Here is a 20594-nt window from a genome sequence, read left to right on the forward strand (position 1 = left end):
CCAACAATAACGAGGCTAAGTGGCTGACCAAAGAGTATAAAGAAGATGCACACATAATGGAAGGTATGCTGGGAAAAACAACACAAAGAGGACGAGTACAATAATAAGCAAATAGCTGGTGCCAGAGGCCAATGGAAAAGATGAGCTTTACTCAATAAGGTTGCATTGACCAAACAAGAAAATCTGACAGCTCATCATATTTCATTGAAACAACTGACTCAGAGATTAAAGATCAAAACCGATTAAAACCAACATTTCATTTTTTGAGTGCATTATCAAGGTTATATAGCAAGAAACCAGGGTTTAACGCTTGTGCAGTATACATGCACTTTGATGTGCAAATAAGCAGGCAAGAAAACTAATTTAGATGTTTTGCTGTTAAAAGTCACTTTTAAAAACGTGTATACAAAGATTAGCTAATATCACTGGTAGCTAATAAGGCCAGCTAATACTGCTGGAATCTAATATTGGAGGGAGAGGCACACAGCATCAGTTCATTTACTACATATTAAAGGTGTTCCATCTTCCCTTCTAGAGCTACATTTTTCAATCTTTTTCATTTTTTTCTTCTTTGTTGGGATATATCAGTTTGAGGCACATTACAAAATCAACCGACCCTGAGGGATTAGTGTACTTTTGGATTTTGCATAATCAGAAATGGAATGCTTCACTAAGTCAGCTGCAGTTCTAGCACAAAAAAGGTATCTCAAGTGCCAGACTACTTTCTGAACAGACCTTCGAAAATGCTTATCAAAGGCCGAGTAAGTTGACAATAACGTTGTTCAAACGTTCATATTACCATGGTACCAAAATTTAGCAGACGCTAATGAGTGCTGTCTGCACGGCAACATCCATCCCCAGATGTTTCTAAAAGGAATGAAAACTCCCTGGATGTTGCTGTTTGACCTCCACACAAAGAAGGACATCTCATCACTCTCTCTTCCAATTAGAATAAATCTCTGCCTGCACACCCAGCAGAACTCCTCACGTCTGCTCTGGAAACTACCAGAAAAAGCAGTGAAGCTTTAAGGCTGTTGGTGGACAGATGTCAGCTCAGCGGGGTCCGGCAGCTTTCAGTGTGCCATAACGAAGTTGCAACACAGAGTGATGCTAATTAAGTCAAGGGTTTTAAAAAATGTGATTTTCTGTTAGCAGTTATGAGAATCTGCGAGGCCTACTGCTCACATGTAACTAGAATTTAAAAGTACGCAGTAATGTGTAGATCTCTCTCGCTCACTCTTGCTCTCTCTCTTTCTCTTTCTCTCTATGTGAGATAATTCCAAAATACCCACAGATCACATTCCTATGCTTTTCATTAGAGCTCTTTCTTCTCCAAAAGAGTAATAGCTCTCATGATCGTAATAAGGTTCCTTAATTGAACCTTGGCCTGGGGCCTCTTATTCCCAGTGCAAGACAGAGGAAAGTGCGTGTATGTGTGTGTGATGCACTAGAGGGAGACAGCATTTCAGTCTGATTTCTCCTCATGGCTTGTCTGCGGATGAGGGCAGGAACAGTAAGGGACTGAGGGAAAGAGCAGAGCTCTGTTAGTGCATTCAGAAATGTTAATGAGAATACCCTGCATTTTTGTTTTTCCTTGTCTTCTGATGGTAAAATGTAAATTGTCAATCGTAATGCAAGCAAAACTGAAGAACTATATGCAGCCCAATCAGGAAGAGCAAAGACTGGAACACTGCTTCTCAAATAAATCTTCATCTCCATGAGCTGTGCGTTTCTTCAAATGACCCATCAAAAGACAGAGCTCTTTACTGGCCACGCAGTAACTAAAGCACAGCAGAGGGTACTGTTACTATTAAAGAAATCACTGAGAATAAGAAATGGATCTTGTTTTACAGCAGCTGTAAAACCCCCTGACAAAGATCAGACAGTTGTACTGCTCAGGTGTCTAAACACGAGAGTTTGGTCACTAGACTTTAAGCCCAATCGTGGACTGTATTTTTCAGTGGAGAATCTCCATTCAATATATATTGTAGTCCAACACTAGACTCAATCCTTGTTCCGGTAACCGACCCTAGAAAGGGTCCATATCCTCCTACATTTTCTTAATTTTCTGCTGTAATTTGTAAGCTGTAATTTATTTTACATAAACATTTTCCAATGTCTCTTTATCACCTATACTGTGAGCAAAAGTACTGTATACAAAGGCAGGTAGAAACAATGTAAATGTACCCTTAATCATTCAACCAGCTGTACACCTTAAATAAGTTTTAAAGGTACACTACATTCACTTTCCCATGAGAAAGCGCAGTTTTGTACTGTTTCATAACATAATTTTTCACGACAGGGTGTATAAAGTCAATATGTGCAATGGACTATGGTACAATTATGTCCCCTAACTAAGGGTACTGAAGACATACCTTTGAGGGTAACCCCCCAGTGATATGAGGGGTACCACCCCAGTTCCATTCTGTTATGATTGGCTGCTCCGTTTCAAGGCTCATTCAAAAAGCAGTCTGGGCTGAAACACTCTTTACACTTTCAGCATCACTGGGCAGGGCTAAACTTCTGTATACTCTCAGAAAAAAAGGTACTAAACTGTCACAGTGGTGGTACCCTTCTTGCCCCCGGTATGGTCCTCTCAAGGGTACATCTTCAGTACCTTTAGTCAGGGAACATAATTGTACAATAATCTACTGCACTTTTACTCCAGGCTTTTTATTTTACTGTTCTGTTATAAAACATCAGGCTTATGAAAAGGAATTAATACGTAATTTTTTTCCTGGGAAAAAAATATTTAATTTACACAGTTGGACCTTAAAAACATTGTTGTACATTTACATTGTTTGTGCTTTGATGAACCAAAAATGTACCTGCACAGCACCTTTTTTTTGCATAGCACAAGCTGAATAGGAAATATGAAAAGACATTGGTTTTCAAGATATAATAAAAATGAACTGTCTTTGTGGGTGAATTTACTTGGGAGCGAATGTTCAATTTTTAAAAAACTTTAACAGTAAAAAATATACAGTCTACAAAATACATCAAACTGTTCAAAACTGTTTCCTTGAAAAGTAGGGTTTTTTCTGGCATGAGCCCTATATGCACAGACCAGTGTTAAACTGCCCAATCACTAGAAATTAAATTAAAATTGTATGTAGTTTATGTCTATTCATGGAGTTTATGCGAACGCTTTTACTGTGTTAGTGATCAGAGTCCATATTCCAGCTTCTGTCAACACAGTGCTAGTCTCATGGCAATTAGGTATGGAGCACAATACAATCTGGCAGCACTCTTTTCAACAATATGTTGATAAGGCTATCAAACACTGCTACCTAGGAATATTGTTATTTCAGGAACAGAAATCTATGAGTGGGGATTCTGTAAATGCTGCAGTCAAATCAAAATCCATAGTCTTGATTTTTTCCAAAAAAGGAAAGAGTAAATCTTACCAGATTCTCATTCTCACAGCCAATCAGACTGAAGCAACTGGATCTAACGACTACAAATTATCAGAGAAAAGGAGCTGGGGAGAAATTCCCTCATTGTTTAGAGAAGGGCGCGAGGGCATCTATCAATTTCTACAGCAGAACAACAATCGCCAAAATATTGTGAAAGCTGGCATTAACCTATTAGCCTATGCATGATTGTTCTGTGAATGAGAAAAAAGTGCTTGATGAGTTTTGAAATGGAGAGCTATCAGCAACAGCTGACCCCATAATCACACTGCATTTCAAACAGCTGTCGTTTGCACACTCAGGTGTTTCATCACTTGTCTAAGAGATGGAAATGGTATAGTCTATCAATCTTTTTTTAAACCACACAGTCTACAAACCTGAGTTTTATGTTGCCAGAGAAACAAATTAAGTTACCAGACTGCATAATGAAACATCTTTGACTGAAAACAATAAAATACATTTATTTCCAGCAAGTACACATCTCCCGGCCTTGTCAGTTTACTTTATTGTTGTGAGCAAAGCAGGACCCAGAGCATGAAGACCACACATTTTTCCCACTCATTTATTAGCTCTCATCTGAGATGCTGCACATTGGACCATATGTTTAGACTCCGGCTGTACTCACAGATGAAACCAGGTACTCTGGCACCGTTCCACAGAGTGGGTGCCAGAACTCAACAGAACATGCTTTGCTTTCACAATACATAAAATCAATACACTCTTCAAGGAAAAAGCTCTAGGCAGACGTTTGTCCCTGTAGCGGAAGCCTTTTTTTGTAAAGTAGAATCAGAAGGGCAGGCACTAAGACGTAGGTTTAATCCTGCTTACCATGGGACAGTATAATGCTAAAAAACAGGATTCCCTTTCCAAATCCATTCCAAAGCAATGGATTCTAAATTAGACAATATAAAGTAGTAAATGTTATCTCTACAATTTCTTTATAATACAGCTTTCCTTTGTCCACACATCAAGTTTTTCTTAGGGTTCAGAGAAATGTGTTTCTTTTTGAAATTAGTGATTCAGAGGGCGCAGCAGAAGAAAGGAGCTGTTGCTCAAATCATCGTAACACGTTTGTGTGAAACTGAGCAGTTTAATATATTGACAACCGACTCTGCCAACATTTCAGGCAACGGATAAAACGTGTTTGGGTGAAAGCACCCTCAATAAAGGTTCCTAAATGGCTCTTGGTTTGGACACAGTTCTAGGAAAACATGTAATTGGTACAGAACCTTTTCCATTACGTGGAGGTTCTTTAAACATTAAAAAGGCTCTTCACACTCCGATTCCTGATGTTGCCGCAGCTATCTAGGGGTGGCAGATATGGCAAAAATAATACATCAAAATACTTTAAGATATTTTCATGATACAATACATTTATCAGAACGTTTCATTTTCCTGAGATTTAATAAGTTGGAACAGTTAAAAAGCCCCTGTAGTGTAACATTTAAAAATCTGAACAAAATCTATTACAATTAAACTTGTTTGGTGCTTCACATACTGCGCTGCACTAAGTGCAATTAAACGGGCCTAATTATGCTCTTTGTAAGGAAACACACAGTAGGTCAGTGTTCTTTAATTATTGACGAGATCCTCTAATGCTCAGTAGATATGCATATTATGATGTAATGTGGTGTAATTTACTGCCATCCGTGGCTGGGAGTCCAAGCATAACAGGCCTTGCTCTCTCTAGGTGGGTAGGATGGCCCTCCCTCTCCCTTCATTAGACCCCTGTGATGGCACCCAATGCAGGCATAACAGAATTGGCAGTTAGCATTCTTCTCCAAGCAAGTTGAGCTATGTGGCAAAACTGCAATGTAGCTTCTTGTGACCCAGAGGGGGCACATGCTAGCCTTCACCCTGCCAGCTTAGTAGCATCCTGTGATGGGAAGACCTAGCTAATGGGTATAGCTGGCCACAACTAAACTAGAGAGATAAGTAGTTAAAAAAACTCATTCACAGAAATAGTTCTTTAAAGAACTATTAATGGAAAATTCTTTAGGGAACCAAAAGTTCCTTTAATGGCATCACTCCAAAGAACATTTTTGGTTGAATTTTGGCACCTTAAGATGTTTATTTTTAAGTCTATGATGGCACTCTCTAAATGGAGGCACAGCATTTCAATCAAGATCATGGTGATCAATCATGATTGATTTTTAAAGTCTTCTACAAATGTCCCTGGTCGATACATAATGATACAGGGTCTGTAAGCAAATTTAAATGCTGCTGTTCTGAAAAAATACATCTCTATATTGAACCTTTTTCTTTGTTTCACCTCACATTTTTTTTCTTACACAAATTGAAACCTTGATTTCCTCATTTACGCATTGCTGGCAGCTACAACATCAATTCTGCACACACAGACGTTTTGTGAAAATTAGACACACCCTCAGTTTGTTAAACTTACAGTACAGACTGTCCTCTTTTTACAGAAAAGCAAAATAAAATCAACAATTAAAGGCCCCCTACTGGTACTGACCCATTACATCAACTTATGCACTGGAAAAAATAAGGTGCCCTAGAGGGTTATTTGTAGCGATGCAACAGAGGAACTAGTTCAGTTTAGTTCCCTAAAGAACCATTCACTGGATGGTTCTTTAATCAACCACTTTTGTAAATAAGACGTATGAGAATGAAGAACCTTTTTTGAAGGTTAAAGAACCCCCACATTATGCAAAGGTTTTATATCAATTAGTGGTTTTTCAGTAAGATACTCAAAGCCAAGAACAAATGGGTAACCATTATTTTTAAGTGTGTAGCACAAACCTAAAAGAAAACAGCAATTTCGATTAATGTTTACTTAATATCCTCAGCTATACAGGGTTTTGCAGCACTTATGGAATACATAGCTTCTTAGATTTCCCTACTTATTCTTACACTGGAAAAGCTTTTGCACAAAGGCAAGATTTGCCCTGTATTGTGAACACTCTAAAATCAACAACTCGAAGCGGAGGCGTGGATTGGAGACACTAACCCATGCTCTTTAGCTTTTCTGTCAGAGGCTTCTTAAGAGTATAGAAATATACCATTCTCAGATTACAGAGTAAACACTTTTGGAGGCTGGGTTTGTATTAGTCACTGAGCATATAAAGCAACATGGATATGTGATAAAATAGCAATGAAGATAAGCTCATTTACTCTCCCAGTTAGAATGGAGAACCTTCTTTTGTTGAAACTGCCTTTGTAGAATGAAAAACGTGCAGGGGGTAAGACTTCTCCCTTGTGGTGAACGTGTGTTATTTCAACCACACAGCTCCCTCCCAAACTGCCTCAACCCTGAACTCATTCTGTACTTGAAATCCCATTACTGAACAATAATAGTCTTTTAATAATGTGATAACTAGTGAACTATTTGGCATTAGCAATGTATACAAGCCTTAAATCATGTTAGCAAAATAAGATCTTGGCAAGATTCTTAGCTAATCTAGCTGATTGCTGATACCATTGATTTTGTTTTTGACCCAATTTCAAGTAATACTGCTTTGTTAACTGCTTGAAATAGGCCTCACGTTTGCAGGTTGTTACAATGAAAAATGCAAAAAGCAAAGCACAAAAGAATTGAATGTGCAGTTTGCAGTTAAGGCAGGCTTATCAGGTTTCAGCAACAAACCTACAATAAAAATCAAGCACTAAACTTTTGCATGCTAACACCATGTTTGTGTGTTTGCTTATGTAAAAGGAACTTTTAAAAAGTCCAACAGAAAAGTAACAGAATTCAGCTACAAATAAAGCTACACTGAATAAACAGTAAGAGAGAGAGAGAAGGCCCTGAACTGACAGGAAGAAGAACCTTTCATTATAAAGGTCAATGTATGTATGGTAAATTACACTCTAATTAATTTCCACTGTAATCACTGCGTATCAATCATCACCCTCTTAAGGTATGACATTATTATCTACCCTGGAATTACGGAAAACCTGACCTGATCTCTTAAAGAATTCTAAGTGATTATAACGAGCAAGAGTGGTGTTGTTGGATTTTATACAAATTAAGTCATAAGAAAAGCTATGACCTCTAAAACCCATAGCCCTAATCATCTTTACATACCAATCATCTTACAATCATCTTCACATGGTAACTTTACATACCAAATCAGCAATGATAAGAGTCTCACAGGATTACCAAGTGGGGCTGCTTAACTGCCTGCATATGTACTATATGTTACAACGCCATATGAATAAAGGGTAAGACTTTGAGCCAAAATTTTTTACAGACAATAAACACATCAATAATTCAGACCCTTAAAATGTTATTCTTTCTTCCTGCTGTTCTTCAGGTCATTAATTATCGTTCACCCAACTCCGATTTTAAAATGTCAGACTTTAACAGCTTTCCTCTTTCAGGGTTTCAAAAAATTCCGCGTTGGGTCTATCAGAGTTTCTGATCACGGCCGAATCAGGAACAAGTGCATCAAACAGTCCATCCTGAAACAAGAGGATATTAAAGTGAGCCAATATGCGGTAAGAAAGGACTGCAGTCACTTAGTGTGGGTCCAGGTGCTGGTCACGGTACATGCCCTGCTAACAGGCTTGCCTATCACGAAGGTATTCTGAGGGAATAAATAAAGCATGCCTGGATAACATGCTTGGGTAAATAAAGGCTGGCAGGGAGCCAGTGTCTCAGGCTGAGATTCAGACAAACCTCTAAGGCTTTGTTTAAATGATAGCTTCAACTCAAACAGCTGTTTTACTTCTGGGACCTTTTTCAATACTAGAAGTGAAAAATGCCCAATTTTAGCACTATTTTCCACCACGTCTAATATTAACACGTCCATATTAATCACTATTCATCTCTGTCTAGCTTTCCACTTCCTTTTTTTAAAATCAAGGCTGGTTTTGGAGCACCCCTGCCTTGCACATCTTAGTGTTTTCCCCTTCTGTAACACACTCACAGATGGAAAAAACAGTAAAACAATAAAGGGCACAGGACCAAGCAACATATTTTTCCCTAGCAATATAACAATTCCTGGGTGTTTAATACGATGGCGAATTAATACAGAATTTAACTGATGTGTATGGTCAAATGTGAGCATATCAAGTATTTCACAATGGCTCAGCCAATCACGAGTTTCAAACCATGGCTATCCATATTATGATCAGTAGTTTAGACTGACGATGGTAACTTCGCTATTAGAAGAGCAAATAATGAAGGGCACAGGTACCAAGCAAAGTTTAAACACCCACGGTCAAATTACATGTTTTGTTGATTTTCTAAGTGAAGATAAGTTAAAACATCCTCTACAGGGACTAAACTTAAATATGAAATATGCAAATTTTAGTGCACACTTTCTATTGATGTGCCGAGTTTAACATATTGGAAAAAAACATAATAACATAAAAAGAAACAATAACATAAACATAAAAAATAAAATGTGCAATACGTTTTGCATAATACACATTTTACATTTTTCCAATATGTAAAATTCAGCAAAGAAACAGTAATTGTGCATTAAAATGTACAGACATGTGTTCTCTGTATAGGATCTGTTTACTTATTTTCCTTTAGAAAATCAAGCAGACATGTAATTTGACCAAGTGCATTAATACAGAATTCAACTGATGTTTGTGGTCAAATGTGCAAGTATTTTTCTATGACTTTAAACACAGTTCAGCCAAGCAGACTTTAAAACTTTTATAACCACTGGTTTCGACCAGCAACGGAATCTTCACTTGACATTCTGTACCTCCTAAGCTGGGCCACTGAGAGAGTTCATGTTTTATGAGGGAACGGCTAACAAAACGAATGTATGCGCCCCTACCAACTGGTCACTGTTCAGCTCCTGTAGACTTACCTTCACACAGTCTCCTATAAATTTCCTTACATGCCTTTGTTGAAAAAGCTCAGTAGTGGAGCAGCATCTCTGGTATCTTCTTTGGATGTAAACTCACTGTTCAAGCAGTATTCTCCTGGCTCATGAGAGACTTTAAACAGCGAGGCTGTAAGATCTTTTTTTCACCCTAAATGTGCTTTAGAGAATCACATCTGCTGTGAATACAAGCAGCATGCGAAATTCTGCCTGTGTTTTAGTCCCGCTATATGGGTAATACGAAACAGGCTTGAGTGTCGGTCTGAAGTGTCTGGTCCACATTCTGGACCATCAGAGATATTTGGTAGAAATAACTCCTATTATTTTAGAAATGATGACAGTGATGCATTGCACTGCTTTGCTCCTTGGAGACTTTTAATGAGAATTAGCCCTCAGCTATTTCTCAAGTGCAGTACCAGTGTGTCTATTTTAACATGATATTGAGGAGCATGCAGACAATGGCATACAATGTCTGTTCTTATACCTTATTGACTTACCCTTTAATACACCTTTATTATACTATCAGTGACTGGCTTTAATTCTGGGTCAATCTGCATGTTGTGATAATATTCACACTCAATATGGCGAGGCGCACAGATTATCATATTCGTCATCTATTATTTAAATTCATCAGATAGCACACAAATTATTTATTAGCCCTTGGTTGAATGATATCTTGATCAATCCATAAAGAGAATGACTTGCAAATTATTTTCAGGGACTGAAGAGAAGACGCTTCTGTTTGCATCATTATGTGTTGCAGCTAAAGCCCTGCACTTGTCCACAAAGGGTCCGGACAATCAGGATTACAAATTTGGACACTGATCACAAAAGCATAATGGTTGACTGGTAGGCTCTTGAAAACACCAATAACAAATGAACCCAAACAATTTTCACAGAGGATGTCACAAAGACCAAATCAGTGATTCTGTAAAACAAGGCCCTCTTTTAGTACCTCTTTCAAAGCGTTAGCCTCTCTTAACTTCAGCTGCCTCTCACTAGCAAACTCATTCATCATCCCTGTCTGAAACGGAGGAGCAGAAAACTCCAGCTGTCGTATATGTCATGGCACTGAGGTTGCGCATCATGCCGGGGATGAGACGGGCTCTCTGAGGTTTCCCTTTAAGCCTGATGAAGCAAACAAAGCATACACTAACACGCACAGGCTACTGAGCCCACAGGGTAAGGCTCTTTATATGGAACAGGTTCTAGAGCAGTCTAAATCTGACCACGCTTGAGTGAGTAAATGATAATGTCAACCTTTAGGAAGCGCAATAAACAAAGATCAACTAGCACAGCAACACTAATAGAGTCGTTCTATGAGAAGAAATGATGTTTATAGACATACTGTAAAAATGCTGTTTAAAGCATATATACATATAGTTGTCAGTTGCATCATTTAGTAAGAACACATCCTAATATGACATTAATTATGTAATTTGCTGTAATTTCTAAAATTTGTCTCTGAAGTGTTGATCACACTTCACATTACGCACAATTCAAGAAGTGTCTATAAATCATGAATTAATTGGCTTCTTAGCTTCATATCACCACTGTGATTATAAATAATAACCTTTATTACAGTGTAAGCATACAATAATCAGATGTTGAGAGGTGAAATCTTTCCTGGACTTGAAATTGTTTTCTGCAAAAATGTTACTACCCGCTGAATTTGTTCTTGCACTTATGACTGTCTCTCTGGTACCTACTACACAAGACTTGTCGAAGGCAGGAGAAGTCAGTAAGACAGATATGCATCCATTTGTAAACGGATGATAAGATGAAGTTATGGAATTGTTTTATCATGACTGATTAATGTGAAAACCTCAGTTATGACACATGACTTCATTGTCAGGTCAGTATGCAGTATATAGTAGAGGCGTTTGGATCGCTGAACAAAACAGCACTTTTACTAGCAGATTTCCACAAAATTAAGCAAAGTAATGTATTCTGCATACAATTTACTGTCCGTGTCACTGGATATGGATCATTCTGACTGGCTGCATATGGATCATTCTCTAATCTTCCTTGCACTAACCAATAAATGGAGGAAACGTTAGACAGGAAAAAACTCAAATCTCAAAATCTACTGTAATATTGTCTTTGATGTGATCACAATTTAAGTTGTTTAAATTTTATTATTGTCATTACTGTTTTTCGTAGTACTAGTAGCAATGATATATCTTAATTATTACTGCTCATCAGTTGAGCTGGTCTCTACAAAGACAGGGAAAGTCCGTCTCTTTCCAGGAGACTGAGTTCTCAATCACTCTGTGATTCCAGCTCGTGGGGTGATGACATGGGCAGCACTGAGGTCTCTTTAAGACGAAGTTTAACCCGGTTATTTGCGCACATGAAGAGAGAACCACACGCACCAGTTAACCAGACAGAGCCCTGGCTGCCTCGGAACAGACATTTAAGTCCCCTAATCTACTTCAGAGCTCGAAGCCCAATACACCTGAGGAGGAGCTTGTTGACCCCCTAACAGCATGGCGGGGAAAAGCAGTACTCAGGCACGCCTCCATCCCTCTCTCCCTCCCTCCCTCACCCTGTTCTCCAGAAACGCAAGAGCATTTTAGATAAAAACCACACAAACGGCTATGAAAACCCCACTGGTAGCGCTTTAGCAAACCTCACAATGTAAAGACGCACAGCGGGTAAGTAGACCCGATGAGACTGTGACACCGCACACATACAGGAGAACGATGAACAAAACGGAGAATAAAACGGTGAAGAGGGCAAAAATAATCGTGTTACCTTCAGCCAGAAGGCGCATGGCGTGAACGAAAGAGGGGTCCAGGCTTTCCTTCTCGGCCATCAGCTCTGGCAAGTACTTGTCCTGATCCATTACCGGGCACCTCTCCTCTCCTGAGCACGGCGAGTGCAGGTGAGACGACAAAAAAGTGGCGAGAGACGGGACGTGCAGTCTGAATTCGCCTCAAATGTGTCGAGAACTGAAAGAGCGGTTGTCGTTTGAGCTGAATTTTCGTTAACGGCTCTTTAAATAACGGCAGCGTGGAAACAAACAAACAAAAAAACACTCATGTCCTCCTCGCGCTCGGTTTAAACGCAGGGCTCTCGGGCGAACGCTCCCCGCCTATAGCCACAGTATGAGCGCTCTGGCCCCGCCCCGCTCCGTCCTGATTGGCTGGGTCTCACAAGCGAATTCTGGAGAACGTCAAACACCTTCAGCACTGGCTAACGGTATCTAACGGTCCTCCGTTTAATGTCTCTGCCTCTGTAGAGTCAGACAGCCTCACTGTTAGGTATTCACTGGTACAGCTACTAAACGACAGATCTACTGTCTTAAATCCAACGTGAAAAGGAAACTATAACACGTTTATTCCATAACATATCATGTTTCCAAGTGAAACACTTGTTTCTGACTAGCTGAGCATTTTCGATGGTACACACTGAAAAGGTTCTTCAAGGGTTATTTAGTAGAGGCAGTGGTTCTATTTAGACCAATGTGTTTTCTATAAAAAACCATTCCATGCTTAAATGGTTCATTGCATGGTGAAATTGTTCTTCAGATTGATGGAGAATGAGTTGTATATGGTTCTAGATAGAACCTTTTTGAAAATGGTTGTGTATAGCACCAAAAGGATTCTGCTATTATGACAATGTCAGGCTTTTAACAATAGAAGAACCCTTTTTGGTACTATATGGATTCTATATATACTCTAAAAGGTTCTATATACCATTTACAGCACATTCTCCATCAGTCCGGTTCTATATAGAACTGGTCCTGTATAGGTTGCATACAAAAATGTTGACCCTTTTGTTCTAAATAGAACCATTGCCTTTACTAAAGAACCCATGAAGAACCATCTTTTTAGATTGTGGTGGGGCTGATTAGACAGGGACAGGAGGTATTATTGGTTAATATTATTTTTCTCCACCAACTGCTGGATGGTGACATAATCAAAAATAATAATAATATTTAATTATTAATTAATTATAGTTTTAATTGAACATTATGGAAAAACAAATTGTTTTATAAATAAAATGCAACCAAGGACATGAACTAAGGTAAAAAGGTTAACTTTGATTTCAGGTGGACAGAAGTTTTTTTAGTCTTTTCCATTAGCTATGAAACACCAGAAAGAGCTGCTTGGGTTTCTGTTACTGGAGAACATATAGATAGAGCTGGATACACATTGTTCTAACAACACTGTAAAATATCAATATTTCAGCATTATTGAAGCAAAAAAAATGGAAATGCCTTAAAGGCTTTTCTACAAAGTTTGTAGATAACAGAAGCTCATATACATATTTCATGTGAGTGAAGTGATGAGTTTTCATCAGCAAGCTGCCCTAACAAGCTATATTGGTATAGAGATCGTCCCTCACTTTATCTTGGAAACCACCTAATCAATTACCATCTTTGTTTGAATGTTCTCATCCTCAGAAGCCCAAAGAGTTTGCAGCAGTTTTGTTCTCTGCGCTGTGGATATCTGTAACTGCGCAAACCTCCAGCAAGAGACAAAACACAGCTAACGTTTAAGATAATGAGTTGGCTAAAATGATGAGTAAATACTAAAGTTTTCCACCTAATTTGAAAGTGTGGTCGTGGTTGCTCTTCGCATTGACTCAAGTGTCTTGCCAATTACAGATGGATTGAATCTACTAGGCGTGGGTTAAACATAAGGCAATAATCAATATAAAATGTACACCTATATAACCTATACACCTAAATATAACATGAGGAATGTTTGGGAGCTTAATTTGGGGAGCCAATTGTTTATTATTGTACAGACATCCAATATATGAGAAAAAGTGAGCTGATTACATAGAAAGGATAAACAAAGGTAAGCTAACAAATGAACCAAGGTGAAATCTGTCTTAAGGAAGACACTTGTTACATATTTATAGCAGGGCACAAAGTCAGCTCAATTTGTTGTGTCCGTGAATACTAATCAATGGTGTTCCTGTATGCTTCAGTTTGCCAAGATGGATTAGGCATTTGTGACAGGCAGTCTATAGAGAGAAAACATTCGCAAACAAACACACACACACACACACACACAGAAAGAGAGAGAGGTGGGGAAGTGGGGTAAGACAGAAGGAAGAGGAAGAAAGCCTGCTTGCCTAATTAATGACTGAATGGATTACTCTGCTGTTGGCAAACATCTGTACACCCAGTGTCACATTCAACGACTGCATGTTCATAGAGTATCGGTCCACTGGAACGTGGTGATCCAATGCCATGTACTAAAAAGTGTCATGAAGTGAAAATGCAAGCACCAGTGACCTTTGACATTTATCATTTGTTTTCCACAGTAAAAAGTAGTTCCTAGAGATATCCCAATGTAATAGATCTGAGTAGTCCTGCCTGTAATTCTGTATGATAAAATGATTCACAGTTACATCCCTGCATGGTCTATTGACTGTGACCTGATTTACTCCAAATAGATTCTTTGATGGCAACCTCAAAGAGTCTATTTAGGTTCTGATCAGTAAAGACCTTCAAAAAATGAATACATACAAAACTGAGCTGTGTTGTTTAAATCCTAGCAAACCTACAGTAGCTGTGCAAAGACCTCCGCATTGGTATATTTCAAGGCCCTTTTGAATGTATTGTCCTTATTCCATGATTAGTCATCTTCTACTGATTCTACTCTGATCACCGTAGATTATTTTTCTCAATTATACATACTGTCTTCAAGAGCTCCGGAAACTGCAATAGACTTGCCTGAAGCTCCCACAAATCATACCGGTACATTGTGGCATTAGTTTTAATTTATATGCTAACCCACAGAACTGTAGGCCGGCTCCTTAGGAGAACTTTCTCATTCTCAGTAAAAGAATTCTTCTTGATTAAAACAGCTGCTTAGGTAGCTGACACGTCCATGCAACTTGATAGGATTATGATTCTCATTGGAGTGAGTGTTTGGCAAATGGAATAATCAAACAGGGTTAGGACTGATGCATTGATTTATTTGTGTATTGAATAAGTAGGTAGTGTGGGAAAGAAGGAAAGATGTGGTGAATATCAAGCTTGTGGTGTACATGTTACATTGCTAAATGCTTATCTTGGTTTGAGAGCAACGGCTGTCAGTTTTAAGTAACTTCACATTATTAAATTGTGGTGACACTTTACATGGTGCATGGACCCTGCTGCATAACATTGGTATAACCATGTCATAACACGATGTCATATTTTGTTCACTAATATAACAGTATATGTTACCATCAGATGACATAATCTGTCATAATATCATGACATGTCACAGGCTAACTAAGGGCACTCTGTTGAGCCAACCACTATGATACAATTAACAGTAAATGTCACATGACATTGTGATATCACTGAAAATAATCTGTCATGACAACTCATGACAGCATATGACATCTGCCTTGACACATTTATGACATGGTTATGTCAATATTGTGTAGCAACATTCAAATAAATTGTTATCAAAATTGTTATTAAAGGGGAATTCCACAGATTTTTCTAATTTTCTGCATGATTCAGTCATTGAAATGTACACAAAGTCGAACATAGAGTAGTTTTATGTGAAATGGTATACAGACTCAGATTCTTTACAGTGGTGGTGGAACCAGGGGTTGCAATGTCTATAACACAAATACAGCCATTTTATTTACTAGCCAAAACACCAGTAAACCTACACGTGTCTTCTGTGGTTTTCATACGTAATGTTGATCATGAATCATGATTAATGTTAGTGTTGAATAGGCATTAATCTTAAAAAAAATCACATTTTCTGTTGGGACTGTTTTGCCTAGCAATGTTCTGACTGTACCTCTCCACCATGAGTGGATTTAAAAAATATTTTTTTATTTAACATTTTAGGCCAAATGTTTCTCTCAAAACTGAATGTAATAACTGTCTGTGAGGGAGCTTTTAGAGACATTAAACACTTCGGACATCTGGTTCAAACCACTCTAAATGTCTTAATTTACGCCTTAACCATTTAACTATGCATTTTGAAAAATCAGTGCAATTCCTCTTTAAAACCAACATAACCTCACTTTGACATAGAATATATTTTATTTTTTCTCTCATAAATACAAGAGGCTTCTATTCAGACACCTCTTGGTGCAGTGAGCACCCTTCTAATGAAACTGCTCTCCTCCATCGATGGCTTATTTGGGCAACGTCCTCTGGTTACTTGTTAATCTGGTTTGATAGCTGGAAAGGGTGAATGTTTTTGAAGGCTCGGTTGTCATATAGATATGGATGGCTAACAATGTCTTAAGTTCATTTCAAGGTCTCCTTTAATGAGGTTGAAAAAGTGACTTTGGGCCTTAATCAGTCCGAGTTCCTAATGTTCCATTTCTAAGAAGAACATTTTAAACATTTAGAATGGTACATTATACCACAGAGCATTTTGTCCATCATCTCATTATCTCCAAAAGTAGCCTGCAGCTGGAGATGTCCCATAATAGGCTGTCAGATTTCTCTGCCTTTGGATCAAGATAGTACATGATGATTTGTTGTTAAGATGTGCAATTAAAAGGAATTTCAGAGCCTTGACACTATTTACTGATTGCCTAGATTAATTTGCTTTTCTACATGAAGAATTTGAATGGATTTTTACAGCACTCTAGTGGTCACAATCAAAACTGCAGGCTGCATGTGTGTTCACCACTAATAGCTGGTTAATTCTGCACAAGATTCTGCTTCTGCTTTTCTTATGAGACAAATCTGTTTTTAATACACAATATTTCTGTGATTTAAAGGGGAAGTCCACTGATTTTCCAAAAGTCTGCATAATTCAATCACTGAGGTGTACACAATGTCAGAGTGCTCTGATGTGAAATGATAGACTGTAGAGAAACGTACTGACACAGATTTCTTTACAGTGGTGGTGAAAGGAGCCAGGGGTCACAATGTCTGCAGTGCAAATATAGGCATTTTATTTGCCACCCAAAATGACCAGTGAACCTATAGGTGTCTGACTTTTTGTATGTAATGTGAATGAGAGTAAAACAGTAGTAAATCTAAAAAGGCCAAAAGCTGATCACAGAACTATCATAAAACAATGCCTCAGGCATCAGGTAACATATTCATATCCATTTCATGGAAATGCTCCCTGTGAAGTAGCTTTTAGAGCCACTTAATGCTTCAGATGTCTGGTTCCTATAATCACCACTATGAACAGTTCTGATCCAGTTTCTATAGAGTGGTGCATTTCACATCAAACTACTCTGAATTTTGTTTACATCTTAGCGACTTAATTACACAGAAATGTAGAAAAATGAGTGGAATTCCCTTCGGATTGAACACTTTGCTTTATTGCCTATCCAGCGTTTATCAATGGAACACAGAAAACAAAAAAGGCATATCAATTACAGCAATACACCCCGTGTGTAGAAGCCTAAAACCTAACATTTCAAATGTCTGCTTGTGGAAGAGATCCGCAGCTCATTCCAGATTGATCACACATCAAACACTGCAGGGTAATTAGACTTCTTTTTTTAATGCTGGGAAAAGTAATTGTTCTCAGTTGAGATTTCATAAAAGTGATGAATTGTCTAGCTTTGGCTGTGCTGTGTGTAAGTTGTACTCAATCTTTATCTAATGGTCAAAAGATCCAGAGCTGGTCATAGTAAATTGACTTTGTGCCTCAGAGCAAGCTCCCCAACAAAATTCATGATTACAAGCAACGTTGAATCATGCCAGTTGGTGTGTGATTGTGTGTGTGAAGTGTCTGAGTGAGCATGTGTGTGTATGTGTGTGAGCCTTGATAAACCCTGATCTTCCGATGCATTTGTCACCATTGACAGTTTCCCAATTGTAAAGTCAAAGTAATGGCAGTGAGAGAGCTCCTAAGTCTCGCTGCTGGTATCTTGAGCTTGTTCAGATCTCTCACAAGGCTCGCACAGGGTTCTTAGGTGTGTATCAAAAACTCGTGGGAATGTACCGATGGCGAGCATGATGGATTTGTTATTTTAGCCCAGACCCAGGATGTGGAACGCAATAGCCCTGCGTGTGAATTATTAAGCAGTGCGAGTGTGGGGCAGAGCGAGGGCTGCAGAGGGGGAAAGAGGATATTAAGGCTTGCTCAGTTAGAGAACTAATGGCCCTCATGAAGTCTAAAACCCCAAAGTCTCGTTAACCTTCTGTTTTACTCTGTGGGGGTTTCCTTTTTGCCAACTCTTTGTTTCAGAGGAAAATGGCTGTATATTTCCTCACTAACAGGTGCTACAGTGCACTGAGACAGCAACTGTCAACATCACAGAGAGCAGGCTATGATATTTTGTCATGACTGTTCTATGATAAATCCAGTAGTACTTTTGTGCTTTACGTAAACAACTGCTGCCAAGGATAAGCAAGAAGACTTGATAGTGCTGAGATGAAATGCCAGTGACTGGCTAAGTAGGAAAATCAGGGATTTTATCTACTCAGATAATAAATAATAAGAATCTGTAAATTATATTCTCAATGAAGGTAGTGCTTTATAGAACCTCTGTGAAAAGGGTCTAACGTGCCCCCAAAAAAGGTTGATGACAAGTGGGGCTATTACAATTACTTGATTAAACTTGATTAGTATATTAAAAAAGACAATCACTGATAAAAAAAAAATCACCTTGTTGATGACTGAACAGTGATTAGCCTCTTTCTGCAGGCCCATTATCAGATTAACTAGAACACAGCTGCAACTGTTTGTGTAAAATGTTGTGACTCTGTGTTGAGCTGCTAGCGAGCAATGAGGGGCGAAAAGGGAGGGATTAAACCCCCTGGCTATGGAAATAATTTACACTTCTGCACAAAGACAGCAAAGCTGAAATAACATTGACAGAATTCTTGATTTAGCATTTAAACACAACACAAGCAGTTCTATAAATGCCAACCTACTTGCTCACCTACAAAGACCAAAATCCAGTGCGCTTCTGGTTTTGAAAATCATTTTGCAAAACATTTCCATCTGAATATATTGCAACATCTATTTTTAAGAAAAAAATGCATGGCTCAATTCAAGAACCTCCTCAAAAACAGGTGGGGTTAGTTGGCACTTAAATTCTCTCTTACAGTATGAAGTAGAACCTGACAGTATTTTGTATTTTTTAAATGAAATTGATCAAGTTGAGTACGGTTTGTTATAGTTACACTAAGTTCTTTTGAACTTTTTTAAAAGTCTGACTACGTAATTAATCATCAAAACACATAATAGATTATTGCTAATACAATCAATAGTGACAATAGTGGATCTCAAGTATGCCAAAAAGTGTCATCCAGAGCTTCTACTGTTTTCAGATGAAATGATAACAGTACGAGTATAGCAGGAGTAGGACCGTCGCTGATACTGCAGAAAGAGGAATTCCCTGGGGCCAGACAAAGATCTCCACTGAGTCACCAGTCTAAGGAAGAGAGTAGGAGAAGAAGTGAGATGATCACTCATTGCATCAGACATCACCTTTGCCCCATTTGAACAGAAGCTGGTAGGAGGCTGCTCCCAAAATAAGGTCATGCTGACTGTTCCTGTACTGCACAAACAGCTTAATTTAAAAAAATTTAGAGGATACAATTTGAGAACAAGTTTGAAAGCAGTGAGCTAGTTTATGGGGGAAAAATATTTCCCCACACTCTGCCAGACTGACGCATCCACAAGGGTTTTGCAACTCTCCCTCCAGCAGTGCAGAAACAGCAGGCTTCACTGATAGCTGTTAGATAAATCTGTTATATAGATCAAAACATTAAACCTTTGTGCTCTAGGTTATGGGTTCATGTAGAACTGCTTTGTACTTCTACCACTGTGGAATGAATCTACTGACTGTAGATCAAGTAAGTCATTTCATTTACTAAAATAAATAAAATTAAAATAAACTAAAATAAAAATTCTAAAACTAAAATAAAAATTTTCACAATCAGAAAGAAATTCCTTTTGAATTCACCAACCTTTTTGTGCTACTATAAATGTCAAGTATTGTCATAAATTTGATCAATAAAGCAAAAAAATCCTTAATGAAATGCTTTGCCCTTTTGCTATTATTATTATTATTGTTGTTATTATTATTATTATTATTAGTAGTAGTAGTAGTAGTAGTAGTAGGAATCGTAGGAATCGTAGGAATCATAGTAGTAGTAGTAATATTTAAAGCTGCACTATGTAATGTTTGGAGATTTGGCAACCTCTCTGGTGGAAATGTGTAATGCGTTCAATATGCAGAAGAACATTTTGTAACGTTGGTTTTGCTTTGGACCCCTTCCCCAAGTGGATGAATCTGATGATTGTTAGTGTGTTGAGAGAGTTTTCAAAGAGAACTCTGTCAGGGCGTGTCTTCTAAGGATGTAAGTAAATCATCCCCTATTGATATCATATCTTCATCAGTATAATGTTGATTTTGCATTTGAGACCTAAACATCAAGCCAGGCCTTTTTCTTGACTCATCTGATGCAACACTCCTA

General features: G+C 38.3%; 1 protein-coding gene across 2 annotated transcripts in view; it reads right to left on the reverse strand.

The window, feature by feature from the left end:
* khdrbs2 (KH domain containing, RNA binding, signal transduction associated 2) overlaps window positions 1-12299 on the reverse strand; it is an 88814-nt gene extending 76515 nt beyond the window's left edge. For both annotated transcript variants that reach the window (XM_036574432.1, XM_036574431.1), the window contains exon 1: window positions 11975-12299. In XM_036574432.1, coding sequence (XP_036430325.1) covers window positions 11975-12065 — 91 coding nt within the window. In that variant the 5' untranslated portion in view covers window positions 12066-12299. The remainder of the gene's footprint in view (window positions 1-11974) is intronic.
* Between the last annotated feature and the right edge of the window lie 8295 nt (window positions 12300-20594).

The sequence above is a fragment of the Colossoma macropomum genome, unplaced genomic scaffold, assembly GCF_904425465.1.
Source record: "Colossoma macropomum unplaced genomic scaffold, Colossoma_macropomum, whole genome shotgun sequence".
In the NCBI taxonomy this organism is placed as follows: Eukaryota; Metazoa; Chordata; class Actinopteri; order Characiformes; family Serrasalmidae; genus Colossoma; species Colossoma macropomum.